Below are 22,855 nucleotides of genomic sequence, written 5' to 3'. Positions count from 1 at the left end.
CGATCTGAACGAGTTAAAAAAGCGGAAGCCAAACAGCGCGACGAGTAAAAAAGAAACGGAATGCAAAGAGGGTAGAGCCGGGAGTGTCATCGCTGTTCCGTTATCGCCTTGCCGCCAAGTTAGCAAAGAAACCCACCGGACAAGAAAAAAAAATCGCCGGCGCAGTTAGCAGGCGGCACTATGCGATGCGAGCTTGAGACCTTCGCGATATTGAAGGAAGCAAAAAAAAAAAAAAAGAAGAACAATAACGTAAGGAAGACCCAAGAAATGAGAAAAAGCAGAGATTGGGTTCTATAATCTCTGTTGAGTAACCTGGAGGTTTTAAAGCGCAAAGAAACCGCACCTGGGCGATACGGGCCTGGTTGTAGGTGAACGCTCATATTCGAGCTGGCTGCGTTATCTCGCTTCCGCTCCGCATACTCCCGAACCCAGAAACCTCTTTTATACCAGGAGGACAGCGTTGGCACTATGTGCCACTGCGAAGGAAGCACAACAGGCCAGGCAGTTCATGACCATGAATTGTGCATTCGGGCCCGTTTACATGGAACTCCGGTACTCCGAATCACTGCTTATATCGAAGAATCTGCAAATCCTCGTGAGTAATTTTGTTTATCACCCCGAGTGGGTGCTCCTCACACCAGCACCTTGCTCTTAAATGAGAGTTTATTGCTCCTCCTCTACGTTGCACTTTTTTTTTTTCCGATCCGCTCACAGTTTTATATTGTATGGGTAGGTATGAAAATCTGCTAGAATAGTTACTTTGTATAGATTGCATGTTTTGCTATCTACCGATCGCCCATGAACGGCTTCGGCTTTTTTTCCTTCACACTGGCCACCACAGCCCGTCCGCGCAGTATTGTTTCACATCGCACGCTACGTCCTGACGCTCCTATCGCGCACGCGAGAGAGAAAGAGAGCGAGCGAGAGAGATAGCACTTCATTTCTAAAGCAAGGCTGGATTAGGAACGCGTCAGTGGCAACTAGGCAAACCAGATAGCTGAACCCCCGTTCGCGAGCTGCCCGACTCGACGACCACCCCTTTGCAGCACAGACTATTTCGGGTCGTAGGCGTTGTCCGTCACAGGCCGAAAAAGCTACAAGAGCCTTACTCCACTTTTTGAAAGACGCGGGCCCATCGGAACGATTGTATGGACATTACTATACACAGTGCAGCGTTCATAGTTCACCAATTTTGTCAGTGTAACGCATTAGTTTTGTGCATTTTCTTATTTTCTGCGCGTTCTTTCTACTGTCTCTGTAGTTACCATGGCCACGCCTTGGGTTTTTTTTAATTTTCTTACTATTCTTCTTTCTTTTATTATGCCCTGGGGTCCTTTCTATCCATTTCAATTCCCGTATCCCCATCCCCATGAGCAGGGTAGTCAACCGGGCAGTACCCTGCAGCTTAGCCTCCCTGCCTTTCCTGTACGGTTCCTTTCTTCCAGTGCGCCCTTCCAATGCTGAACGCTGCCATCGCGTTTTGTGCTTTGCTTTATCACCGCACACCTAACCGATGCTTCATCCACGACGTCAGGCTTATTTCTGTCTCTCCTGAAGCGGCATGGGAACGCATCCCGTGCGCGTTTACTTAACGAGATTTACCATTATTATCCCGTTCTTCGAGATTATGCAGCTATGTTACGGTCGAGACCATCTTACGAGTCCCGCATCGATCATCGCCGCAAAAATGACGTTCCATCGTGTCATTACAACCAAGTTTTTTTTTTAATTCGTTTACCGAGCACACACGCAAGTTTGTATCGCCTTTCTCGGTCAGCAGCTGAAGCAATCGATAACGTTTCCTTTCCTCCAGCGTTAACTAATCTGTTTTTGCAACAGGCTGATGCTATCAATATCGTTTATTCTCGTTGCGTCGCACGCTTTTGTTTGTAACGTTGGACCTGACCCACTTCCTCCCTCCGTGAATACCTTCGAATTCTGCGGGTAATATAAACAAATACATCAACATCTGTCCGTTTTTCCCACGTTAAGGGGACTCCGCAGCACTTCCGGTAAGCGCTTACACTCTTTCCATCTCGTCTGGGTGCACTGCGAAAGCTATATTTATCGCCAGCACGGAGCGGCGCTGCCTGATTTGCTCGCCGCAGACGATACGATACGCCTTCCGTTTATGCTTCGCCCTGGGGGATTTCTTTTTCAAGCGGATTTTGAATCCGTTCACTGCTGCAAGTGAAGCAAAGCCAACCAACGGCTGCTACACCGCCGTAATGACGTCGTTCGAGCGGTCGTCGGAGAACGCCAAGACCTGGAAAGAGAAAAATCCCGGGCCGTCTCCACTGACGCGAAACCTGCGGATGGGCGAAGCACGCAGTGTATAAGTGTATTCTTGGCGCCATGGCGTTCTTGCCAACGGAGATGAAACCATTAGGGGGGGGGGGGAACAGAGCTTTCCTATAAAAGTCTGTCTTTGAAGCACGAAGCTCTCTAGTGCGCGGCGCAAACGAGTGTCCCGGTGTTTTAGTGCCATGACTACATGAGACGACGATTACGACGACGACAGGAGACGCCAACAGCACCAGCCACAAAGGGGCTTCGACCCTAAAAAGAAAAGATCACTTCCCGGGTTCGGTTTTTGTGTTCCACCACAGTTCCTGCTTATCGCGAAGGCTTCGTTTTGGTTATTATTCCATAGTTTGCGCCGACGACGATTATGACGACGTCGTCGTGTCGTCGTCGATTACGACGACGGCGACGGCAGGAGACGCCAAAAGCCCCAGCTCCTGAGGGGCCTCGCCCCTAAAAATATTTTCAACAAGTTATCTCATGGGCAGAGGGCAGTAATTCTTGGCGTAGGTACCTTGCGACCCCCTAACCTAAGTAATGGACGTGTTGGTTGACTACGTTCTGCAAGTATTTACGACTACGAAAAAAATAGATAAAAAAGAAGTGTTGCATGACCCCTTTAAAGGGGAAATACATGACACATGAGAGGAAAAGGACGCGTCTGCGCACGGGAGACGATTTGGCTGTCGGATTACCGCTGGATCGGCCGCTTCCGCGCGTGTCCAACCTTCTAGATACTTTGCCGCCCCGCGTCGGAAACTGGAATGCTCGGACGCAGATGTTTCCGCCGCTTCAGTCACGACGTGCGGGTCGTGACCACGGCGACGGCCACGCGTCGAGGCCCTACTGCCACACTTCCGCTTGGAGCTTCCCACACACAATACTCTGTGATAACAAAACACAATCGCACGTTGCTTCAAGTGATGTGATAGCGCAACGCTGAAAAAACTGTGGTCGATTCCTCTGTCAGGAATCGGTAAAACACGAAAGTGAAATGTCCAGCGAAATCTGCAGCTGAGCATGATTTGCGGGTCGGCGACTGTCTTGTGGGTGTGCTTGGCGAGCGACGTCCTGCTGGCGGGTCGCTTCGGCAAAGGTGTGCCTGCGTCATTTCCGTGACGGGTATGACGTCAGTGAAATCTTGGTGTATCCCGGCACAAAACACTTTCGTGTTAAAATATAAAACGTGAAAACAAACAACCCTAAGTATAGCGTACTCTTTCGTAACTAAAGGTTGCTTCCCGCTTCGGCAAAGGTGTACCGGCGTCATTTCCGTGACGGGTATGACGTCAGTGAAATCTTGGTGTATCCCGGCACAAAACACTTTCGTGTTAAAATATAAAACGTGAAAACAAACAACCCTAAGTATAGCGTACTCTTTCGTAACTAAAGGTTGCTTCCCCGCAAGTAGACCTGTGTGCAAGGGTGCACCCTTTACAGGCCGCTTGCTTCGTTGTACTGGCGTCACTTCCGTGACGGATATGACGTCAACGAAATCTTTGTGTATCCGGGAATGAAACAATTTCGTGTTAAAACCCTGGGTCAAGATTAGCAAGGTTACCTCGCCCAAAAGGATAGTGTGGGAGGGTCTTTTCTGGTCTTCTCAAGCCACACGCAACCACGTATCTTCGACTACACGACGGGTAATGCATCCGGCACAAAAGACCGAATAACACAGCGCGTCAATATTTGGATTCCGACTCAACGGGATACGCGCGGTGTCGAAGACAGATGAAGGGCACCAGCGACGGAACAGATAGCGAGCGGCGAGGGCATTAGCAGCAGGACCGGGTGGGAGGCTGAGATAAGGGCGCAAAGAACGATGGATTAGGCTGTCGGGAAGGCATCGGGGCCGAGTTTGAAGTCACTGAGGCGAGCCGCCTTCGTCCAGCAGCGGGCAATTAAACCGTTGATGATAATGAGGTCATTTACGCAACGACTGTGCCCCCCCCCCTTTCTGTCATCGTCTCCGGGCGGCGATATTTTCGCTGTCCGGAGCACACAGCCTTTCGTCGAAGCAAGGCCGCTGCGACGAGTGATCGACACCCATCAACTAAATCCGAATGCCGGACGTTTTTTCGAACTGTTGCAGTTACTAGATTGGCTCGGCTTTTGTGGTTGCTGCAGTTGTTCGCTTCGCGGATGCGCAAAATCAAGCCTGATTTCAGTATCGAGGTTATTGCAGTCTCGTGCGACCAAGTCTTTCGTGACCCAGCAATGGCCCTCCCAATGTTTTCTTCTTTTTTTTTTTAACAGCGGGGCTGTTAACACTTTCTTCTGTCCGTGCGGATCGTTAACAGGAAATTCCGCTCGGCGAAGTGAAGAGGAGGGAAATGTTAGTCAAGAGGTGTGAAGGAACACCGGGACACTCGTTTACGCCTCGCACTAGAACGCCGCTGTGTGCTTCAAAGACAAGAGACGGCTTTACAGCAAAGCTGTATACCTCTACCCCCCGACGGTTTCGTCTCAGTCGGCAAAAACGAAAAGGCGCCAAGAATATACTTATACAGAGCATGCTTCGCCCCTCCTCAAGGTTCCCGTTAATAGAGATCACCCGGGATTTTTTTTTCTCCCTTTATCACTTCCTCTTTCAAAGTAAGTGGCAACAGCATCAGATTTGGCGACAGCGGTAAGCAAACGCACACGCTCAGACACCCCTCATTGCACGATAACCCGGAACTATTTTTCTCGAGAAGACGCATAACCTTGTTCCTCATCCCATTGTAAGTCTGCCCTCTTGGTGGAAATAACACATGGTTCCATACGCGACTGCGCAGGTCACACCTTGGACGGTAAAGGGCTGATGATAGCAGTGATTCCGTGCTAACGCACGCGCGTACGAGATAAATTTTCGCTTGATGCTGGCATAAGGTATATTTCAAATTCGAGGCTCAGGTGACCGCAGCTACTACACCCGGACGACAATGCGCCGTAGTGGGAGGGGGGGGGGGGCAAAAATTAGCGCATTTTCGCGTGTATAACCCGCACCAAAATAGCGAAAATTTCAATGGCAACGTACGGGTACGGATAATAGGCGCGGGGCTTTTCCTACAGTACAGCTTCACGGCGATGTGCGTTGTGCTGTGAAGATGACCTTGTGTACAGCAGTGAGGACTGCGGCTAAAGTGATAGCTCTAGCGAGAGCAGCGACACTGAGTGAATTGTGACTTTCGCGTTGTAGTCAGCGTATTCGGTTAGCCAAATATACGCTTTTTCTGTCTACATAGTATGTGATGTGTAGCTTGAGCTTTAATGCAGCCTTTCCTGTATCAAATGTGCGGGCAATACGCGAGGATTTTTTCTTTTCCGGCGGGCTGAAAGTGGGGGTGCGGATCATATGCAGGTGCGGGTTATATGCGCGAAAATAAAGTAATTTAAGATTCTTTCGAAAACGTGCGGCAAAATTTTTTTGCGCGCACTCCTGTGTTCGCCTCCTGCGAAAAAAAAAAAAAAAAGTCGGAATCAAATTCGGGCCGCTGGAAGTAACGCAGCTCCGAATCCGTCGTTTGTTCTATCCTGTTTCTCATATTTTTATCACCCTATGCATGCCTCCTCCGTAGCGAGGTGGGCGTTCAACGAGTCGGCATTATCGGGCTCGTCGACACAGCCATGCGTTCGACGAGCCCATTAACAAAGCTCGCGCGCCGCTTTTCGTTGCTCACGGTAGCGTTCGTTCCTCGCAAAGCCGTTTCGTTACCAGCGCTCCAGCTTCATTCCACCCCTTCTTTTCGGCGTTCCCTTTTTCTTTCCCCACAACCGAAGAAGGATCGCACCGAGCGGCCGTGTGGGGAAAGGGGGGCACCAATCAATACCAACGGTCGCCGGGGACGCCGAAGGTAAGGCAGCGGCGGGAGTGGGGACCAACCCTCGAGGGAAGAGTACGGAACGCGTTCGGCGACACACGCGAGAGCAGAGGAGGGCGAACTCCAATGATCCCCGGCGTAATATAGAACGCAAGGTGTGCGCCCCAAAAAAGCGGGTCAAACCCGGGGTTGAAGGGACCCGGCGTTCCCTCCGCTCAACCTTACCCTCTCCCATCGCCGACATCCTTATTCTCCGCCGCCGAAACGGAAGCGAAAAACCAACCGAGGCGCGGGAAAGGGAGACGCGGCTTATGTGTGTACATATAACAACAAAAAAGATCTCACCAACCTCTCCCTCCCCCCACTTTTTTTTTTTGTTCCCTCTTTGGGGCTCGAGCGCTTTGTTGAGTGTAAAGATCTATGTGATCTCTCGAGAAAGAAAGAGCGCTGTTGATCCCCGGGGGCGTTCTTCGGGTTGCCGTTTATTAAGAAGTGCTCGTGTTTCATAACGGAGCGATCTATACCTCTTATGCCCCCTCTTTTAGTGAGAAAGAAAGGAAGAGGAGGCGGAAAGTGGAGTTCAACTTGCTCTTGCAAATGTTTAGTCCTCTGGTGTGTACGCACGCGAAACCCGAATGCGGAAAAGCCGACGAATTGCGAGTTAATCCACGCGAAAATATACCCGGTTCGGGAGAGCGCGCCAGATACCGACAGCGAGCTACGTTGACACTGCGGAACAAATCAGTTCGGTTCTTTACTGCACGCCAAAGTGGTGACAGCGGAAAATCATAAACGTGATACGAGTGCCTGCCTCTCGCTTGAGAAATCGCCGAATTCAGGGCACCGACGTTAAATTTTCGCTTACACGACCTGAACGAGAAAGAATTACAAAGAATGAAAACCTGCGCCCTCGCCGCACATCTCCCGCTTAGAAGTTTATTTTAAATAAATATATATCAAAACCTTCTCTGGCAAGGCTGCGAATATTCATCCCCTCAACAGCACGCCTCAAGCGGCACAATCTGGGCGCCTTCCACGAAGAGAACCGAGCACCGCAGGAAAGCCTGGAAACCGCAAGGGCTACAACGCAGAGCTCTGCATTTCGGGTTGCGCAGGTATTTTTATACCTTGCATTCTACGTAGGCGTGGGTTTAGAAAGAAGAAGAAATAAAAGAAAGGTTGTTGCCTCTCGAAGCGAAAAATATTGCCCGGGGACGCGGCGGTTCATACGCGTTCCTTGAAGCGTGTGTTTCAACGATGGCGTATGTGTAACGCTTCGCTGGCTTCAAAAAAAAAAAAAAAAAAAAAGCACGCCGCTAGACGCGATTCCTGAACTGAAAGCGCCCGGTCCTAAATGCAAAACAGCGCGGACATGGGTCGCTTCAGACGGCACACGAACGCGACTAAATCAAGCGGCAACTGAAGACGATAGGCGGAAGGCAGGAGCAGAGTATACAGACGAAAACGTACCCCGCACTGAGGTATCAACGTTTGCCACATAGCGCGAAGTTGCTGCGGAACGCAGCGAAATCATCGTTCGATTAATAATGGAGATACATTTGCGCGCCGGGTGGGATCCGGAGTGGGCTCGGATCCAGCCAGGAGCGCAAATATTAATGCCAAGCTTTACAATACTCGGGTTCTACTACTTGTGAGGCTCCCACGCGTCTTCGAAGCGCGGGACGTTGCATAGCGCGAGGCACTATAAAACGAACGTCCCGGCGTTATCACAAATCGTCACCATCTATCAAAGTCGCATGCCGTTCCAAACAAGATCTGGACGTCAAGCTTACAAGGTTCATAACTTTCTTGGTCAGCACCATTCTATATCTGTCGGCAGTGCAAACGCTTGCAGTCTACGTTTACTCCGGCTCCGCGGGGTGGGGGTGCCAGGACAAGTTGCCGTTCTCCATTTGCAGTTTCATTTGTGTTCCATTGTCGCAATGGGGAGGCGTCGTATAGTCCTGCGTGCAATCTCCCTGGCCATCAACCTTCACGGAGTAGAATGACTGAGAATGTTTCTTCTTAACTAAACTCATATATATATATATATATATATATATATATATATATATATATATATATATATATATATATATATATATATATATATATATATATATATATATACAGTCGAACACGGATATATCGAACACGGGTATATCGAATTATTGTCTATATCGAACTCGTAAATTATCCCCTTGAAAATTCTGTGTAAAAGTATAGGAATTCGTACGTTTATATCGAACCGTATTTTTTCCGACATTGGGTATATCGAACGCCGCATGAGCTGGATGGTGCTCTTCGGGGGTCGCTGCACCCCCGATTGAGGTTGAGGAGGATATGGAGGAATGCGCGGGCATGGCGAAGACTGGCTCGCGGAACTAACTCCCCTACCGGAACGAATTTGCGCTTGCCCAGTCAGGCCCCGCTACCGGCCGCCGTAGCATTAGCGGACGGAGCCCCGTATGCTAAATCTCTCTATAGGCACACAAGCCCGAACGCTCGGAAAATGTGACAGTGCGAGGTAGGGATGGCCCGGCTGCGCACGTTCTTTTTTTTTTTTTTTTTCCGCTGCGTACGTTCCCTGGCTTGCCAAAAAAGAGTTTTTTTTTTCTCTCTCTCTCTCTGGATCTGTCTTCTCCCGATATCGTCTCGGGAAAGGGAAGAGAGAACGAAGGCCTTGACGGGCTCCTCCTTCTTTTGCATTTTGCTGCTGTTGCTGCTGTTTGCCGAGTTGTTCCGCACCTTTCGGAGATCACTGTTTCTCTCGGAGATGACCATCGCGAGCGCTTTGTTGGATTCCGTTCAGAGAGCCTTGGAATTGTTATCTTCAAAGTTATTGTGGTACGTGCGCGCTGTTCTTCTTTTGCGTGCGTGTTGTGCATGGTGTGCGAAGGCGCAGCGTACTGCTGGAATTTTCTAGTTGTGCAGCCTCGAGAAGATCGAGACCAGCGTCTTTAATTTCATTTCCACGAAGAAGAAGCAGGCCAAGATCAGTGATTTTTTTTCACGGAATTAAAGCGTCCTGTTGCGTCATGAGTGCGGAATTAGTTGTTATTCTTGAATGTGGCGATCGGTAAGTGGTCGTGCACCACAGGTGATGTCTCAGAGCCCATATTTTTTATATCGAATTTTTCATATATCGAACTATTTCGCGATCCCCTTGGAGTTCGATATATCCGTGTTCGACTGTATATATATATATATATATATATATATATATATATATATATATATATATATATATATATATATATATATATATATATATATATATATATATATATATATATATATATATATATATATATATATATATATATATATAGCGAATCAGAATAGGAAATGAGGGGCTCGTTGAAACAAGACAGCAATGAGGGTTGGCAGTCAAAAAAACCTCGGAAAGTAAAGGGGAGGTAATGGTAGGTCAGTGAAACAGATAAAGAATTTGAAAAAAAAAAGAAAGTGGAGAAAAAATGCCCGCCAGGTGGGATCCGAAGGTACCTGGCGGGAATTTTTCCCCACTTTCTTTCTTTCCAAATTCTCCATCTGTTTCAGTGACCTACCATATCCTCCCCTTTACTTTCCGAGGTTTTCTTGACTGCCAACCCTCATTTCTGTCTTTGTGTGTATGTGCGTGCGTGTGTGTGCGTGTGTGCATTAACCACTGCTACGTGAGTGGCAGGCAGGAGAGGCTGGAGGCGACAACGATTATTGACAGGAACTCGATTTCGACGCGGCAGCGGCGAAACACTTGCAAGGTAGCCCACTAGGGAGTGGGCGTTTAGGAGAGCGATATTTCCGCTGGGCCAGACAACAGCTGCCGACGACAGGAGCATTGCCACACAATGGGAGCGTCGACGGCGTCGGACATCTTGCTTTCTTTAGCTTCGAGCAAAGCCCTCGACACCGACTCCACGGTTCACGGAAAAATTCCATACTCAAAAGCGGATGTACGCTTTATGCTGGGCAGAACCCAGCGCTCACTGTCCGTTTAACTGTGAAAGAAGCTTTTAATTACATGATAAAAGGTTAAGCTCTTCGTTATATTTGAAAATGTCTCCACGTAAGGACGCGCCTCTCACAAAACATTGTGTCAATGCGCGACTTATTTCGTTTGCGTCTTCAACGAACGCTGATTTCGTAAGCAGCATTAATTGTGATACGAAATTCAAGGGTGACCATCCCTGATACGAGCGATTTCACGCTTTTAAACTATATTTTACGTTTTTCGTCACCAATTCTTCGAAAGCCAACAAATGCTATGGGGTTCAAACAAAGTTTCCATTCGAATTCATGTCGGCTTTTAACTCCCCGCTGCCCAAGAGCGCACTCACAGAGCACACAAAAAAAATCACGAAAAATCATTACACTCCTTCCGCACCGCCGATCAAACGCCGCCGGCGTTATTGCACGCTTCGTCACTCAGTGCATTCCCAATGGCGATCACCAAGTTTTCAACAAATTTTCGCGCCAAACTAAACGCGCTGAATTCATAGTTTCGACCCACAGTTCTACAACTCAGTTCCCGATATCGGCGAAGCATTGAAAGCACTTTTCGTCGCCATGACTTTTGAATTATCCGTACGATGCCTGAAAATCGGCTGAGCCCCCCGATTGCAAAATCCGAGATGGGATACTTCAATATACGCCGCCTTTCAGTAGCCAAAACTGTCCGAACAGGAACGTCCACCAGCTTTCACGAGCCATAGGCCCATTGGCTCTCCGAGTTGGTCGCACTCCGATGACGGCCAGCCAAGCTTTCTTTCTTTATTTTTGACAACACAGCCATTGCCGACGGCAGGTCGCTGTTACCTTAGGTGGTGCTAAACGGCTGACACAGCCCAAACAGGACATGTCATGGCCGCCAACAGCGCCCCCCCCCCCCCCCTTCAAAAAAATAATAATAAGTCGGTGCAAATTTGTTCAATTTGAACGAACTAGCCTCTGGTAACTCACTCAGCTCCATTCCACGAAAGATGTTCTTTTTACAAAAATAAAACGCAATAATTATATAAAAACTTTCAAATTTCGCGCTACAGTTACATGGTATGAGAAGCAGTGACGTCATACGGGCCAGCAATGGACATTCTCGTCGTGGACGATCTGAGGGCAGTCCGAGGACTGCGTTCGGACCGGAAGCCCCATAGGAATACACGGGAAAATCGAGCGCCGGATCGTGTCTCGGGCAGTCCGCGGACGATCCGGGAGTGATAATCGAGGAGGCCCAATAAGAACATAATTTTCAGCGTGTTAACTGCACGTTGGCATTCAGGCGATACGATTTAACGGAAGTAGGGGCCCCACTACGATCGCCCAGTCACGTATCTCGGCGTTGACCAAGACTGTTTGTCGCCAATCGCCGAAATAAGATTCTGTGACGTCACAGATACCTCACCAGAAAGTTGCTAGGGGAGTATTCACTGATTCACCCATTTCCTTCAGTATCTCCCGTTATTTTTTCGAAGTTTGCGATGAGGTTGGTACCGTTGTTATCGGGACAAGGAAGCCTCTTTAACGGATCAAAGTTCGTCTTCAAAGCGGCGGCGCAAAGGAGGCAGGCGGAGGAGGAGGAGGCTGAGCTCACCGCGACCCCGTTGACGAGCAGTCCGGCCACGTTGAGGGGCGAGAGGACGACCACCTCGGGCGTGAGGCTGCTCATGTGGCTGCCCACGCTGCTGGTCAGCGTCAGGCTGCTGGACGAGCCGTGGCTGCCCGTCGAGAGGCGGTGCGCCACCTGCGCGGGGGGAGAAACGGAGCAGAGGTAAGTCGGGTAGGTAGGCCTATGCAACTTGGCACACACAAAAATAACAACACAAAACAACGCACAGCAGGTGTATTCATTTGTCAGACGGGCCCAAACCTCTGGCAACGCTAATAATCATTATTGGCATGGAAGGCGCAATTAACAGCATCGATCATCTTGGTGTTGGAAGCGCTCACAAAGCCAAGACGAAAGTATGAAAAGAGAGACGGTGTCGTCTCTCTTTTTGTACCTTCGTCCCTGTTTTGTTGATTTATTTATTTATTTATTTATTTATTTATTTATTTATTTATTTATTGATTGATTGATTGATTGATTGATTGATTTTTGGGTTTAACGCGCCGACGCAACGCAGGCGATGAGGCGCGCCATAGTGGAGGGCTCCGGATTAATTTTGACCACCTGGGGATCTTTAACGTGCGCCGAAATCTCCTACACACGGGCGTTTTTGCTTTTGGCCTCCACCAGAAAAGCGGCCGCCGCGGCCGGGAATCGAACCCGCGACCTGTCCCTGTTTTGTGAGCGCTTGCAACACCAAGATGAACAGTTACCAACTAGCACAATTGTCCGTTCTACTGCAGTACATATAGATATTACAACTTCGAATATGCTAGTGCGGAGAAGCACGGGTTTATTGCTTCCACTCGAGGCGACGTACAGCGACTGGTCCTGTCCGCGGTGCAATGCGCGCTTTCTGCAACTGCGCGCGCTCACAGTCAGTCTCTCACGTGGCGTCGCCGCGTGTCTGCGGTTACCGGAGCCAGCGGGTATCGCGTTGTTGTTGCCGCCGGGCGCTGCCTTTGTCGAGAAACGCCACCGCGGACGACACACTAGGAATAAACATCTGCGCTCTCTTGCGTCCGAACTGTTTACTGCTGAAGAAGCCTCCAAATGTTTCGCGCGAAGCTTTTCGCGTAGCTTTGCGAATTACGTGAGGGTGGAAGGAGTAAAATTTTGGCGAAAATTGGTTGGAAATGTTTCGCACTGTGGAAAGACCCACGCGCACCTGTGCAGTAGGTGCAGATATGTTTTCACCAACACCTTTAGTTACTGTTCAGCTAATTTCTAGTTTCCAAATTTCTAAGAACGCGAACTTTAGGGCTTCTAAATACCTAAGTACACCTATAGGCTACGAGCTGCGCTTCGGGCCTCCCCAACAGTGTAATACCTCCAGCCTCCTGCTTCGTTCGCCAACTTGGGGTACAGATTATGTCAAAAATTTCTGCGCCACAAAGAATTCAAAGCACATGTAATGACAAAAACAGAGAAGTCTATTTTCTCTTCCAGCTTCCTGTACTTGTCTACCTCACTCCAGAGGTAAAACGTGTACAGGTGCCGTCAAAAGTAATTGGAACACGGTCTCGCAAATTTACAGGAATTTCTTCTTCCACAAACTGCCTGGCTGCATTCGCATGCGTTTGCAGAAGTCCTCCCTAATAATAAAAAAACTTCCTGTAAACCGGTCTCTGTAAGCGAGTGAGAGAAATATTTTGTGATATTCTTGTTCCAATTACTTATTACGGACTTGCACTTGCACTTGCATGTGTGTGTGTGTGCGCGTGTGTGTGTGCGTGTGCGTGCGTGTGTGTGCGTATGTGTGAGTGCGCGAGCGTGCGCCCGTATGTGTGAGTGCATGCGCGTGCGTGCATGCGTGCGTGCGCGTGTGTGCGTGTGTGTGTGTGGAAGGGCGGGGGGGGGGGGGGGGGGGGCTACGCACTTTTGGCCCGACCTAAGTGTTTCGACAAAGACTGCGCGTTACCTTGGAGTCGGCCGACGAGCTGGACGAAGACCCGCGGCCGGAGTCGAGGCTCGAACTGCTGTGCCGGGACTCGACGCTTCCCCCGCTCGGGCTGTCCCTGCCGGGGTTTCCGCCGCCCACGCTCGTCACGCCGGTGTCGTCCAGCGAACCGGTGGTGCCCATGTAGCACACCCGGCCGCCACCGCCGCCACCTGCACCCACCGCCGAGCGTCGTGTGTCGAGACTCGATAACCGCCGCGTCTCCATCGCGTCTACAATTTAACGATAGGCTGCGTCTAATCTCACGGCAGTTTCCATAAAGGTTGGCTGGCCTAAAATTCGCCGAATAATATCCCGAACGAAGCTACCTCCAGGACACACCCGCCTGAACTTCAAAGTGCAGTGCAGTCTACAGACAAGGACACTCAACTATGGGCCGTCCAGCAGGCCCAGGGTGCGCTCAAAAAGCGCAAGCCTCGTGACCCGCCACAAACGGGACGAACTGGGGAAGTGCAGAGTAGGACATAACCCCGGGTTTACGCTTGGCCAACGTCGCGGCGCGTTAAACCGTCGGTTACCGGCATTTAATAAAGTTATTCCTACCTACCTACATATCTCCTCCCAAGTAATCTAACATAACCTTAGCTCGCCGAATTTAACCTTACCTAACGTAGCCTACCCTATTCTACCCGAAGTATTGTACCTTACCAAAGTATTGTACCTTACCCAACGTATCATAACCTACCCAAATCCAGCACAATTGCAGCGAACCTAACCTAACCCAAGCCAAGGATACAAAACACAACCTGTACTAAACCTAATCCAACACATTCAGGGAGTCCTGTGCGTCGACCGCTTGATACAGTAATAACCGGAATAAAAAAAAAAAGCTTTGACAAAATCACAATGAGGGAAAACCTCAAAAAGTGCGAAGCTAAAAAAAAGCACACTTCTCCCAAGCCGGACTCGAACCCGGGCCTTCTCATTTCAAAGCAGTTGCTGTACCACAGCGCCAGAGAAGCAGCTATAAGGACGACTTTTGGGGGAATATTTGTCCCAGAGAATTTCCGGGTGGCGTGCTTAGCCAATCAGAGGCGACTGCCGTGATAATAGACACTATCTTAATGATATTGAATTAGTTTACTAGCCGTCTTGTTGACTAAAGTTTGCGTCGATGTGCTTGCAACGAGCGGTTCCAGCTCCGCTATGGCAAACAACTTCGTCACAACCGAGAACTGTAGTGTGGTAACGCAAGACTATTTTTACACCAAAATTCGTCGAAACGAGCTCATCTCTAATACTGTGGTTAAATGTAGATCCAACAATATTAACAGGACGCAAAGGTCTATTTCCTAATTGTGAACTCGCTTAAACATACATCAGATTGCAGCGTTACTTCCAGGGATCATGTTTTTACCCCTAAACCTTCGAATTCACACAGTGGCGCCCACTAAGCTACGGCTTGAACTGTAATAGATTAGAGTGAACCGACGGCGACTGCGCGGTAAATTCGAAATGCGGTTTCTCTGACACGCCAAAAAAAAAAAAAAAAGCTGGAGCACTTACCGACAGGAGGCAGTCCGGGAGGCAGCGGTGTGGTGGGTATCCCGACGGGGGTGCCCGGGTGGCTTTGCGGTCTCGTCAGGGGCGCCATCTGATAGCACGGAAAAAGAAAAGCGCAAGAAATAAAGGATTTTTAAAACGAAAGTGTTTTATTCCGGGATACACCAAGATTTCACTGACGTCATATCCGTCACGGAAATGATGTCAGTACAACGAGGCAAGCGGCCTGTAAAGGGTGCACCCCTGCACACAGGGTCTTCATGCGGGGAAGCAACCTTTAGTACTAAAGAGTGTTTTATGCCGGGATACACCAAGATATCACTAACGTCATATCCGTGACGGAAATGACGCCAGTACACCGACCCGCCAGCGGGACGTCGCTCGCAAAGCACACCCACAAGACAGCCACCGACCCGCAAATCATGCTCAAATGCAGAGTGCGCTGCACACTTCACTTTCGTGTTTTACCGATTCCTATGACAGAGGAATCGACCGCCGTTTTTTAGATGCGACGCCGAGAGGAGCATCTCTTGCCGGCGGCCCTGTCCTGCGTGCGTCCGTCATCCGCGTCCGCACAGCTGCGTCTCTCCTCCGCTCGCCTCCTCTCCTCTCTCCGATAGCGAACACTCTCTCCCAACATCTGCGGTCACGCTGCGCGCGGCTGCGCACTGTGCGCATGTGCAGTACTCTCTCTCTCTCCGCGGTCTCCTCTCCTTCGGGCGCGCTGCGCATAGAAGCGGAGTGCCGCGCTCCGGCCGGTCTCTCAGTCGACGGTCGTCCGCGCTTGCGCTTGCACTTGCTCTCTTGCCGTACCCGACGATTGCTTGATGCGACGCCAATGGAACCCCCTTCAGCGTCGCATCACACCAGGGTTCACGCGAGGGGAGGTGGGCGTACTTTTTTGTTTTTTGTCTACAACCATTGATGTTTGGTCGATCCCCTGGTTTGGTGTGCGCCGATAACGGAACACGGGACAACAACAACAACAGGCGCCCTGTCACTGACGCCACATCGGGTTGCGCGCACAGCGCCTTCAAACACCATATCCGACGCAGCATCAAGGCATCGTCATGGTCCTCCAGCAGAAGCGCCGGTAACATCCCTGAAATAGGGCAGAGACTGCTGCACCTAGAAAACTGACCACGATGTATTTCCGTTAGCGTGCCTCAAACGCGACTACTCATAAAGGCACGCATCAATTGGCCGCAGATTGTACATATGTCGACAGAGGTATGACGCATGCACTAAAGTGCCCGGAAAAGCTAGTGTTAGGACTGACTGCGACAGGCGGCTGCCTCCAGGAGAAATTAACTGTAGGGTGAGGACTGATTACCGTTTCCCTACATCACCTGTAAATGGTGATGTAGGGTGATGAAGAAGTGGCCCGATGGTGATGAAAGACGAACACTCCAAATGCGTGCGAGTCGTTCGGGCAAGTTGAATTCCCTTCACCCCTCCCTCCCTCTGTTTATTTTCCGCCACCCACCCGTCACGCTGTACTCCGCCACGTCCATTCTCACCACCTCTAAACGTTCCTTCAGCACTCTCCTTGCAACTAAGTTCACCAGACTGCTTCGGCCGAGGGTTCCCACAGCCAAGCCGAGACAGGGAGATACAGCAAAGAGTTCAAGGGATGTACAGCATGAGCGCTAGTACCTAGCGTATCTTGCTTTCTTATACATTGCTCTGTTAAGTTTTACCGGTATGCTGACATACTTTCATGTTCGTCTTAACAAGGGCACACGAAAGGGTTTTATTTGATCACGCCTTTCGGTAAGGACGTGACAAGGACAAGGCTACATCCATTGCCTTTACCGAGATGCTGGAACCTTGAAATGATGGCTGTCAAGACATTGATGTTAACTATGAAGAATATTGCGCTTAGTCGCCTTCTATACCTGAACAGAACAAACAATCCATCCACCGCGCTTAATCACAAAGATATAGCCGTAAAACTATGCGATAGACAAGCCCGCTTCGTCTCAGAGAGCCAGTCGCAAGACTCGCAACCACTACGCCCGGCAGGAAGATATGACAGGTTGCCTTGACATGTCTTATATACGTTTGTCACCGGTCACTTCTCTGGCACTTATCTCCAAGGCCGTCACAAACTCGACCCTCATACACGCTTACATTTCACAAACTCGCATTGTTTTTCCGCGAATTTTCCGTCGAGCGTACAAACAAACAAAAAAAAAACTACAAAAAAAGAAAGAGCCGTCGCATTTCATGTTATTCATCGCCCAGCAGTTTGAGACAGGCTTCCCATTATGCAGCCGAATAAAACGCTCGACGCAGAGTTAAACTGTTCGCGGTATATAAGCAGGTCGGCGGCATAAACGGGGTAGACTCAAAGTAGACGAGTACAAAAAACGAACGAAAAGCGCCCAAAAGTGGGGGCACAAAACGTCGCACTCCGTCCGCCAAGGGACCAAGCACTCTCTTTTCCGTCTCGGGACTCGACAGACGTCCGCCTCCGCGGCATCTGCGCGAGATCATTTCGGCGCCTCCGCGCCGTAGTTTTCACTCGTCACCCCGGGCCCACCCCCGCTATGAAACAACGACCACGCGTGGAGCCCCGATGACTTCTTTAAGGGCGACCCGGGAAGCAGCAGCGGACGAAGACGGAGAAAACACAAGGCAAAGCCAGTCGGCACGTGCCGGGTGGCAGCAGCTGTGCGCCCAAGACGCCGCGCGGCAAAGGAGAAGGCCTGTCTAATCCCCCAGCGTTCCCCAGATGACATCGGCAGCCGCGCGTGCGGGAGTCTATCTGGGTCGCGAGCCGAGACGCTCCAAGGCGGCCAGCAGGAGCAAAAGAAGAAAGAAAGAAAGAAAGAAAGCGAGAAGATAAGTGAAAAAAAAAAAAAAAAGGAATAAGAAAGTTTACCGCTTCGGAAGAAAAAAGAAAACAGTGCCGGAAGGTCTGAGAGCGGCGAAAACAGCCGCCCCCGCGATGACAGGACCAGAAGCCGACTGAACGCGCTCAATAAACAGATACGCAGCGCCACGTGGACGTGCGGCCAAGTAGTTCTCTCCAGCTGCACGGCGCGTAACAGCAGCAGCTGATATGTGTCCCAAGTCTAAGGGCATCACGTGTACTGTACAGAGGTCAAAACTGTTAACAACGGGGGCGTGGCCGCCGATGCCTACCGGTAGCCTCCGGCGTTACCAGCGAGATTAGGGAATGGCGCTGCGGTAGCCAGGTTTTTTTTTTTTTCTTGGCACGCAGGTGCGAAAATAAAGAAACTAACGCGTGAATAATATCGGGGCGGGTGATAACACAATTGAAAACGACGCACAAAGCGCCGAGCCATACGCGAGTCCTCGCCGCTTCTCATGCTTGCGCATGCGCGCTAAATGTTCACGGTGCTGATAATGAACGGCTGTGCCAAAGAACCGCGCCAAATGCGCGATCACAGTTATCAGCCGAAATTAACTTCAAAAAAATTCCCCGCATTTCCCCGAGGGGAAGAATGTGAAAGTGCGAATGCACGAGTTGAATTCGCGAAAGAGAGATCACACACACACACAACTACAAAGAAAGAAAGATGCATTTATTCACAGACACCTATTTGTGTTGTCGTTGTACTTGATTGCTAGAGCGGATCTCAGCTTTGAAATTTCGTGTCAGTACTCCTTTAAGCGGGTGCATTAGCCCTTCTCACGCCCGATTCCTGGCCAATCCCCCACGTGGGTATGTGCCATGTCAGCGGCCAGGCAGCGCGCGCCCATCTCCCCCCGTTGCCAAGGAAGACGAGGAGATTCCTGGCCAATCCCCCACGTGGGTATGTGCCATGTCAGCGGCCAGGCAGCGCGCGCCCATCTCCCCCCGTTGCCAAGGAAGACGAGGAGGGCGCGCACCCACAGCTGTTGCTATGCGGACGGCGGCGGACGCTTCAGGCTCGCTTATGAAGTGCATTCGCACTTAAAACAAGGGTTAACAGCTGTCGCGGTGAGGCACTGCATCTGTCAAATAAGCTAGCCCCCCTGAACACTGACGCATCCGGAATATCTTTCCCATGCCTATAGCTGCCACAGAGGCGTGCATTAATCTCGCTGGTCACGCCGGCGGGTATACCAGCAGGCTGCGCTGAACGTAACCATGACCACGAGTTCGCGCGTTGTAATTAACAGTTTTGACTTCTGCCCATGTAAGCAGCGAATGCTATGGAACAGGCGACCGAGCACGTACAGTCGACGGTCGGTGTGCACGGTCCACTTCACGGTGTGGTCCGCGTACACAAAACAGTAGAGAAACTGCGCGCCGCTTGTCATTCGAAGAGAATGATTATGATGACGATGATGATGATCCACAGAAAATGACACGTAACCACTCACACAGATAGGCCAAGAGCAATCTGCTTTAATTAGCGGGCGGACGAGGCGCAAACAGCAGAAAGGACCACAGTACTGGCGTCGCCGCCGCATTCGTCCTCAGCATCCCCATCATTATCATCATTTACTGCAGGACGAACGCTTCCCATAGTAATATCCCATTATCCTGTCGCGGGATTTTCGAGGCGAATCCATGCCCCCAAATGTTCGTATTTTGTCCCACCGTAGTGTATATAGGTCATTCTCTCTATAACGCTTAACGACTCTTGGTATACAGCCATTCCGTTAAACGGATGGCCCACCTGTAGTGCGTCATTCGTATTACATAAGCTGCCCGATTCACCTTCTTACGCTTAATCTGAACTACAATGTCATCGATCGGAGTTTTTTTATTCTTTTTCTTTTTTCACTTTCTAACGCAGTATTCACAAGTGTTCACTCAAATCTCTGAAAAAAAAAAAACCGCGGAAGAACAGACGACGCAGAATAAGCACACGCAAAATATGTTACCGACTCGCCCAACTTTCAATCACACCGTTAAAGGGACTCTGTAACACGTCTGATAAACGCGTTCACTATTTCTTTCCTGCCTGGAAGCATTGCGGAAGCTATAGTTATCGCCAGCACGGAGCGGCACTGCGTGATTAGCTCGTCACAGCAGATAGGCCTTCCTTTTCTGCCTTGCTTTTGGGGCTTTTTTCTAACACGATTTATTCCCGGATACACAAACAGTTCAGTGACGTCATATCCGTGACGGAAGTGACGCCAGTACAACGAAGGATGCGGCCTGTAAAGGGTGCACCCCTGCACACAAGGTCTTCTTGCGGGGAAGCAACCTTTAGAACCAAAGATAACGTTATACCAGAGTCCTTCAATGCTTAAAAGCATTGACGGACTCTGGTTATACTTAGGGTTGTTCGTTTTCGGGTTTTATATTTTAACACGATAGTGTTGTGTTCCGGGATAGACCAAGATTTCACTGACGTCATATCTGTCACGAAAATGACGCCAGCACACCTTTGCCGAAACGACTCGCCAGTAGGACGTCGCTCGCCAAGTACACCCACAAGACAGCCGCCGACCCGCAAATCATGCTCAGCTGCAGATTTCGCTGGACATTTCACTTTCGTGTTTTACCGATGGAGGAATCAACCACATTTTTTTAAAGTAGCTATCGAATGGGTTCATAGCTGCAACTGAAAGAAAACCGACCAATAGCCGCTACACCACTGTACTGACGTCATTCCGGAGGTCAAAGAACGCTTAGACTGCTGGATGTGTTGATGGCTAGGGTCTGCAAGCACTTAACATTTCAAAAAAAAAAGTTAAAGGAAGTGTTGCTGGGTCCATTTAATTAGGGAGAGGAGAAGCTATGCAAGGGTGCTGCGTGAACAAACTGCGCCGACGTTATGCGTCAACGGCACGCCTATGTTCCGACTGAGTTTAAATGGCCGTGGCGATGCTCTAGCAGGCGTTCAGTGTCTGCTGCGCGTGTGAAGACTACGCGCAGAGGTTAGTAAACCCGGTGCTACGGTGGGTGCCGTATTGGAGGGGGCTAATGAAGAATTTAGACAACGTGCGCTGAAATTTCTGGCATGTCGTTTTTTTTTTTTTTTTTTTTACCGTTGACAGGAAAACAGCGGCCGCGGTAAGAAATAGAAGCTACAGTCTCGTGCTTAGTATGGTAACTCTGCCGCGTCTAAGCGTGAACGCACGCACACGTATCCGATTACAACCTCCACGTCTTCACGCAGTGGCTTCACCATAGGCAACCGCGTGCCGTTTAAGGGCGCGGAAATTACTTTCGGCCATGAATCTCCAATGCTACAGCGATGGTCGGTTGAAGCAACCGATTGCCGATACTAGTTTCCTAAATATAGGAGTCGAAGTTTCGATCGATAGCGGGTTGGGAAGAATCGTTACGGCTTGGAGCCGAGAAGCTGCCCTCAGATTCCCGAGGAGCACGTCGCCAAGCCGCTGAAGAAAAAAACAGAAAAAGAAAACTATAGCCAAGCCAATCCAAGCCAAGCACAGATCCAATCCAAGCAGAGGAGAAAGTTTACAACCGCGGAGAACACAGGCGAAAACAGCCGCCTCCCAGCATCACACCAGCCAGCCGTGCATGCTTTTATGCTGGGAGCTCTGGAGCAGGCTGTCAGTACGTACAGACATAAGAAAAAATTGCGGGGAATAATTTAACTGCACATGTACGCCTCTACAACCTGCGGTCGCGTGCTTCAGTTTCTTACGACGAAAGGGAGGGGGAAAAAAGCAACTAGAGGAACAGAAACGAATTTATATGCCCGCTCTTCCACCGTTGTACTACAGTAATCCCTCGTTAACTCGAAGTCGCAAAATTCGCTCAAAATTTCGAGATAAGCGGATTTTCGAGTAAATTTGTGGCCACGTCACTAAAGTAAGAGCTAGTGGTGGTAACAAAAGATCCACCGTACAGGGGAGCTTTCGTAATAACGGCAGAATATTTCGCAGGAAAAGCGAATTTTTATTATTGCGGAAGGAAGAACTGCGTGATGCTCGCCTGTTTCGCATTCGCATCTGGTCCCAGAAAAGTGTTCTCGAGCAGCTCAATGCATCGCATCAATTGTTCATCGCCACCGCTACAATTCTACCCTGCTGCGAAGCAGGTGCAGCGTGTTTCTTGTTTCTGCCATCGTGGCCATTTCTGAAGGCTCCTCCCCGTCCGCATGATCAGCTGCGTCGTCCATAGAGATTGCAACGATGTAGGCGTCGTACAGCTAGCTATCCGGCAACGGGGACGTCGGCCTCGTACAGCGCGTACTCCGCGGAGATTCGCCGCTCACTGCGTTCGGTGCGTGGTGGGAGCTAAGCGTTCGAAAGGAGACCTTATCAGCTGCCCGTAACGAACTTCGCCTTGTGTTCAGTCTGCAAACATTTCGAAATATCCGCGGTCCCCCCCAGAAAACGTTTCGAGATAAAGAGGGGCAAATACATAGCGCCTATGGAAGGCACCGTAATTACCCGATTCTAACGCGCCCCCGATTCTAACGCGCCCCCGATTCTAACGCGCACCCGATTTTCCTGGCAAAAAAACCGAAAAAACTTGCACCTCCGATTGTAACGCGCACGGAACTTTGTGAGCAAGAAAAACGAATACGAGAGAAACGGGCGATTTATTTCTCGAAGTAACCGCACTCATTTCACTCCTCGTCGCTTTCCGCTGACCAGAACATCTCGCCCTTGGTGCCGTCAAGCGCGTTCGCGATGCCACACTTCTGAACGAACGTTCAACCATGGTCGATGGTATCGTAGCCCACGCCTCGCACGCCCATCCTGCGAACTTCTCCAGAGGCGCACGCTTCAGCC

General features: G+C 50.0%; 1 protein-coding gene across 1 annotated transcript in view; it reads right to left on the bottom strand.

Moving 5' to 3' along the window:
• The window catches only part of LOC144137919 (uncharacterized), a 510,196-nt gene that overhangs the window by 86,212 nt on the left and 401,129 nt on the right, over window positions 1-22,855 (bottom strand). Inside the window, exons 13-15 of the mRNA XM_077669938.1 lie at window positions 15,179-15,266; window positions 13,634-13,824; window positions 11,698-11,847 (exon numbers count right to left, since the gene is read on the bottom strand). Of these exons, the coding sequence (XP_077526064.1) occupies window positions 11,698-11,847; window positions 13,634-13,824; window positions 15,179-15,266 (429 nt within the window). The remainder of the gene's footprint in view (window positions 1-11,697; window positions 11,848-13,633; window positions 13,825-15,178; window positions 15,267-22,855) is intronic.

This window comes from Haemaphysalis longicornis, unplaced genomic scaffold, assembly GCF_048455015.1.
Source record: "Haemaphysalis longicornis isolate Haplotype H1 unplaced genomic scaffold, Haemaphysalis longicornis Haplotype H1 scaffold_5, whole genome shotgun sequence".
Lineage (NCBI taxonomy): Eukaryota > Metazoa > Arthropoda > Arachnida > Ixodida > Ixodidae > Haemaphysalis > Haemaphysalis longicornis.
This window is presented reverse-complemented; position numbering and strand designations above follow the sequence as displayed.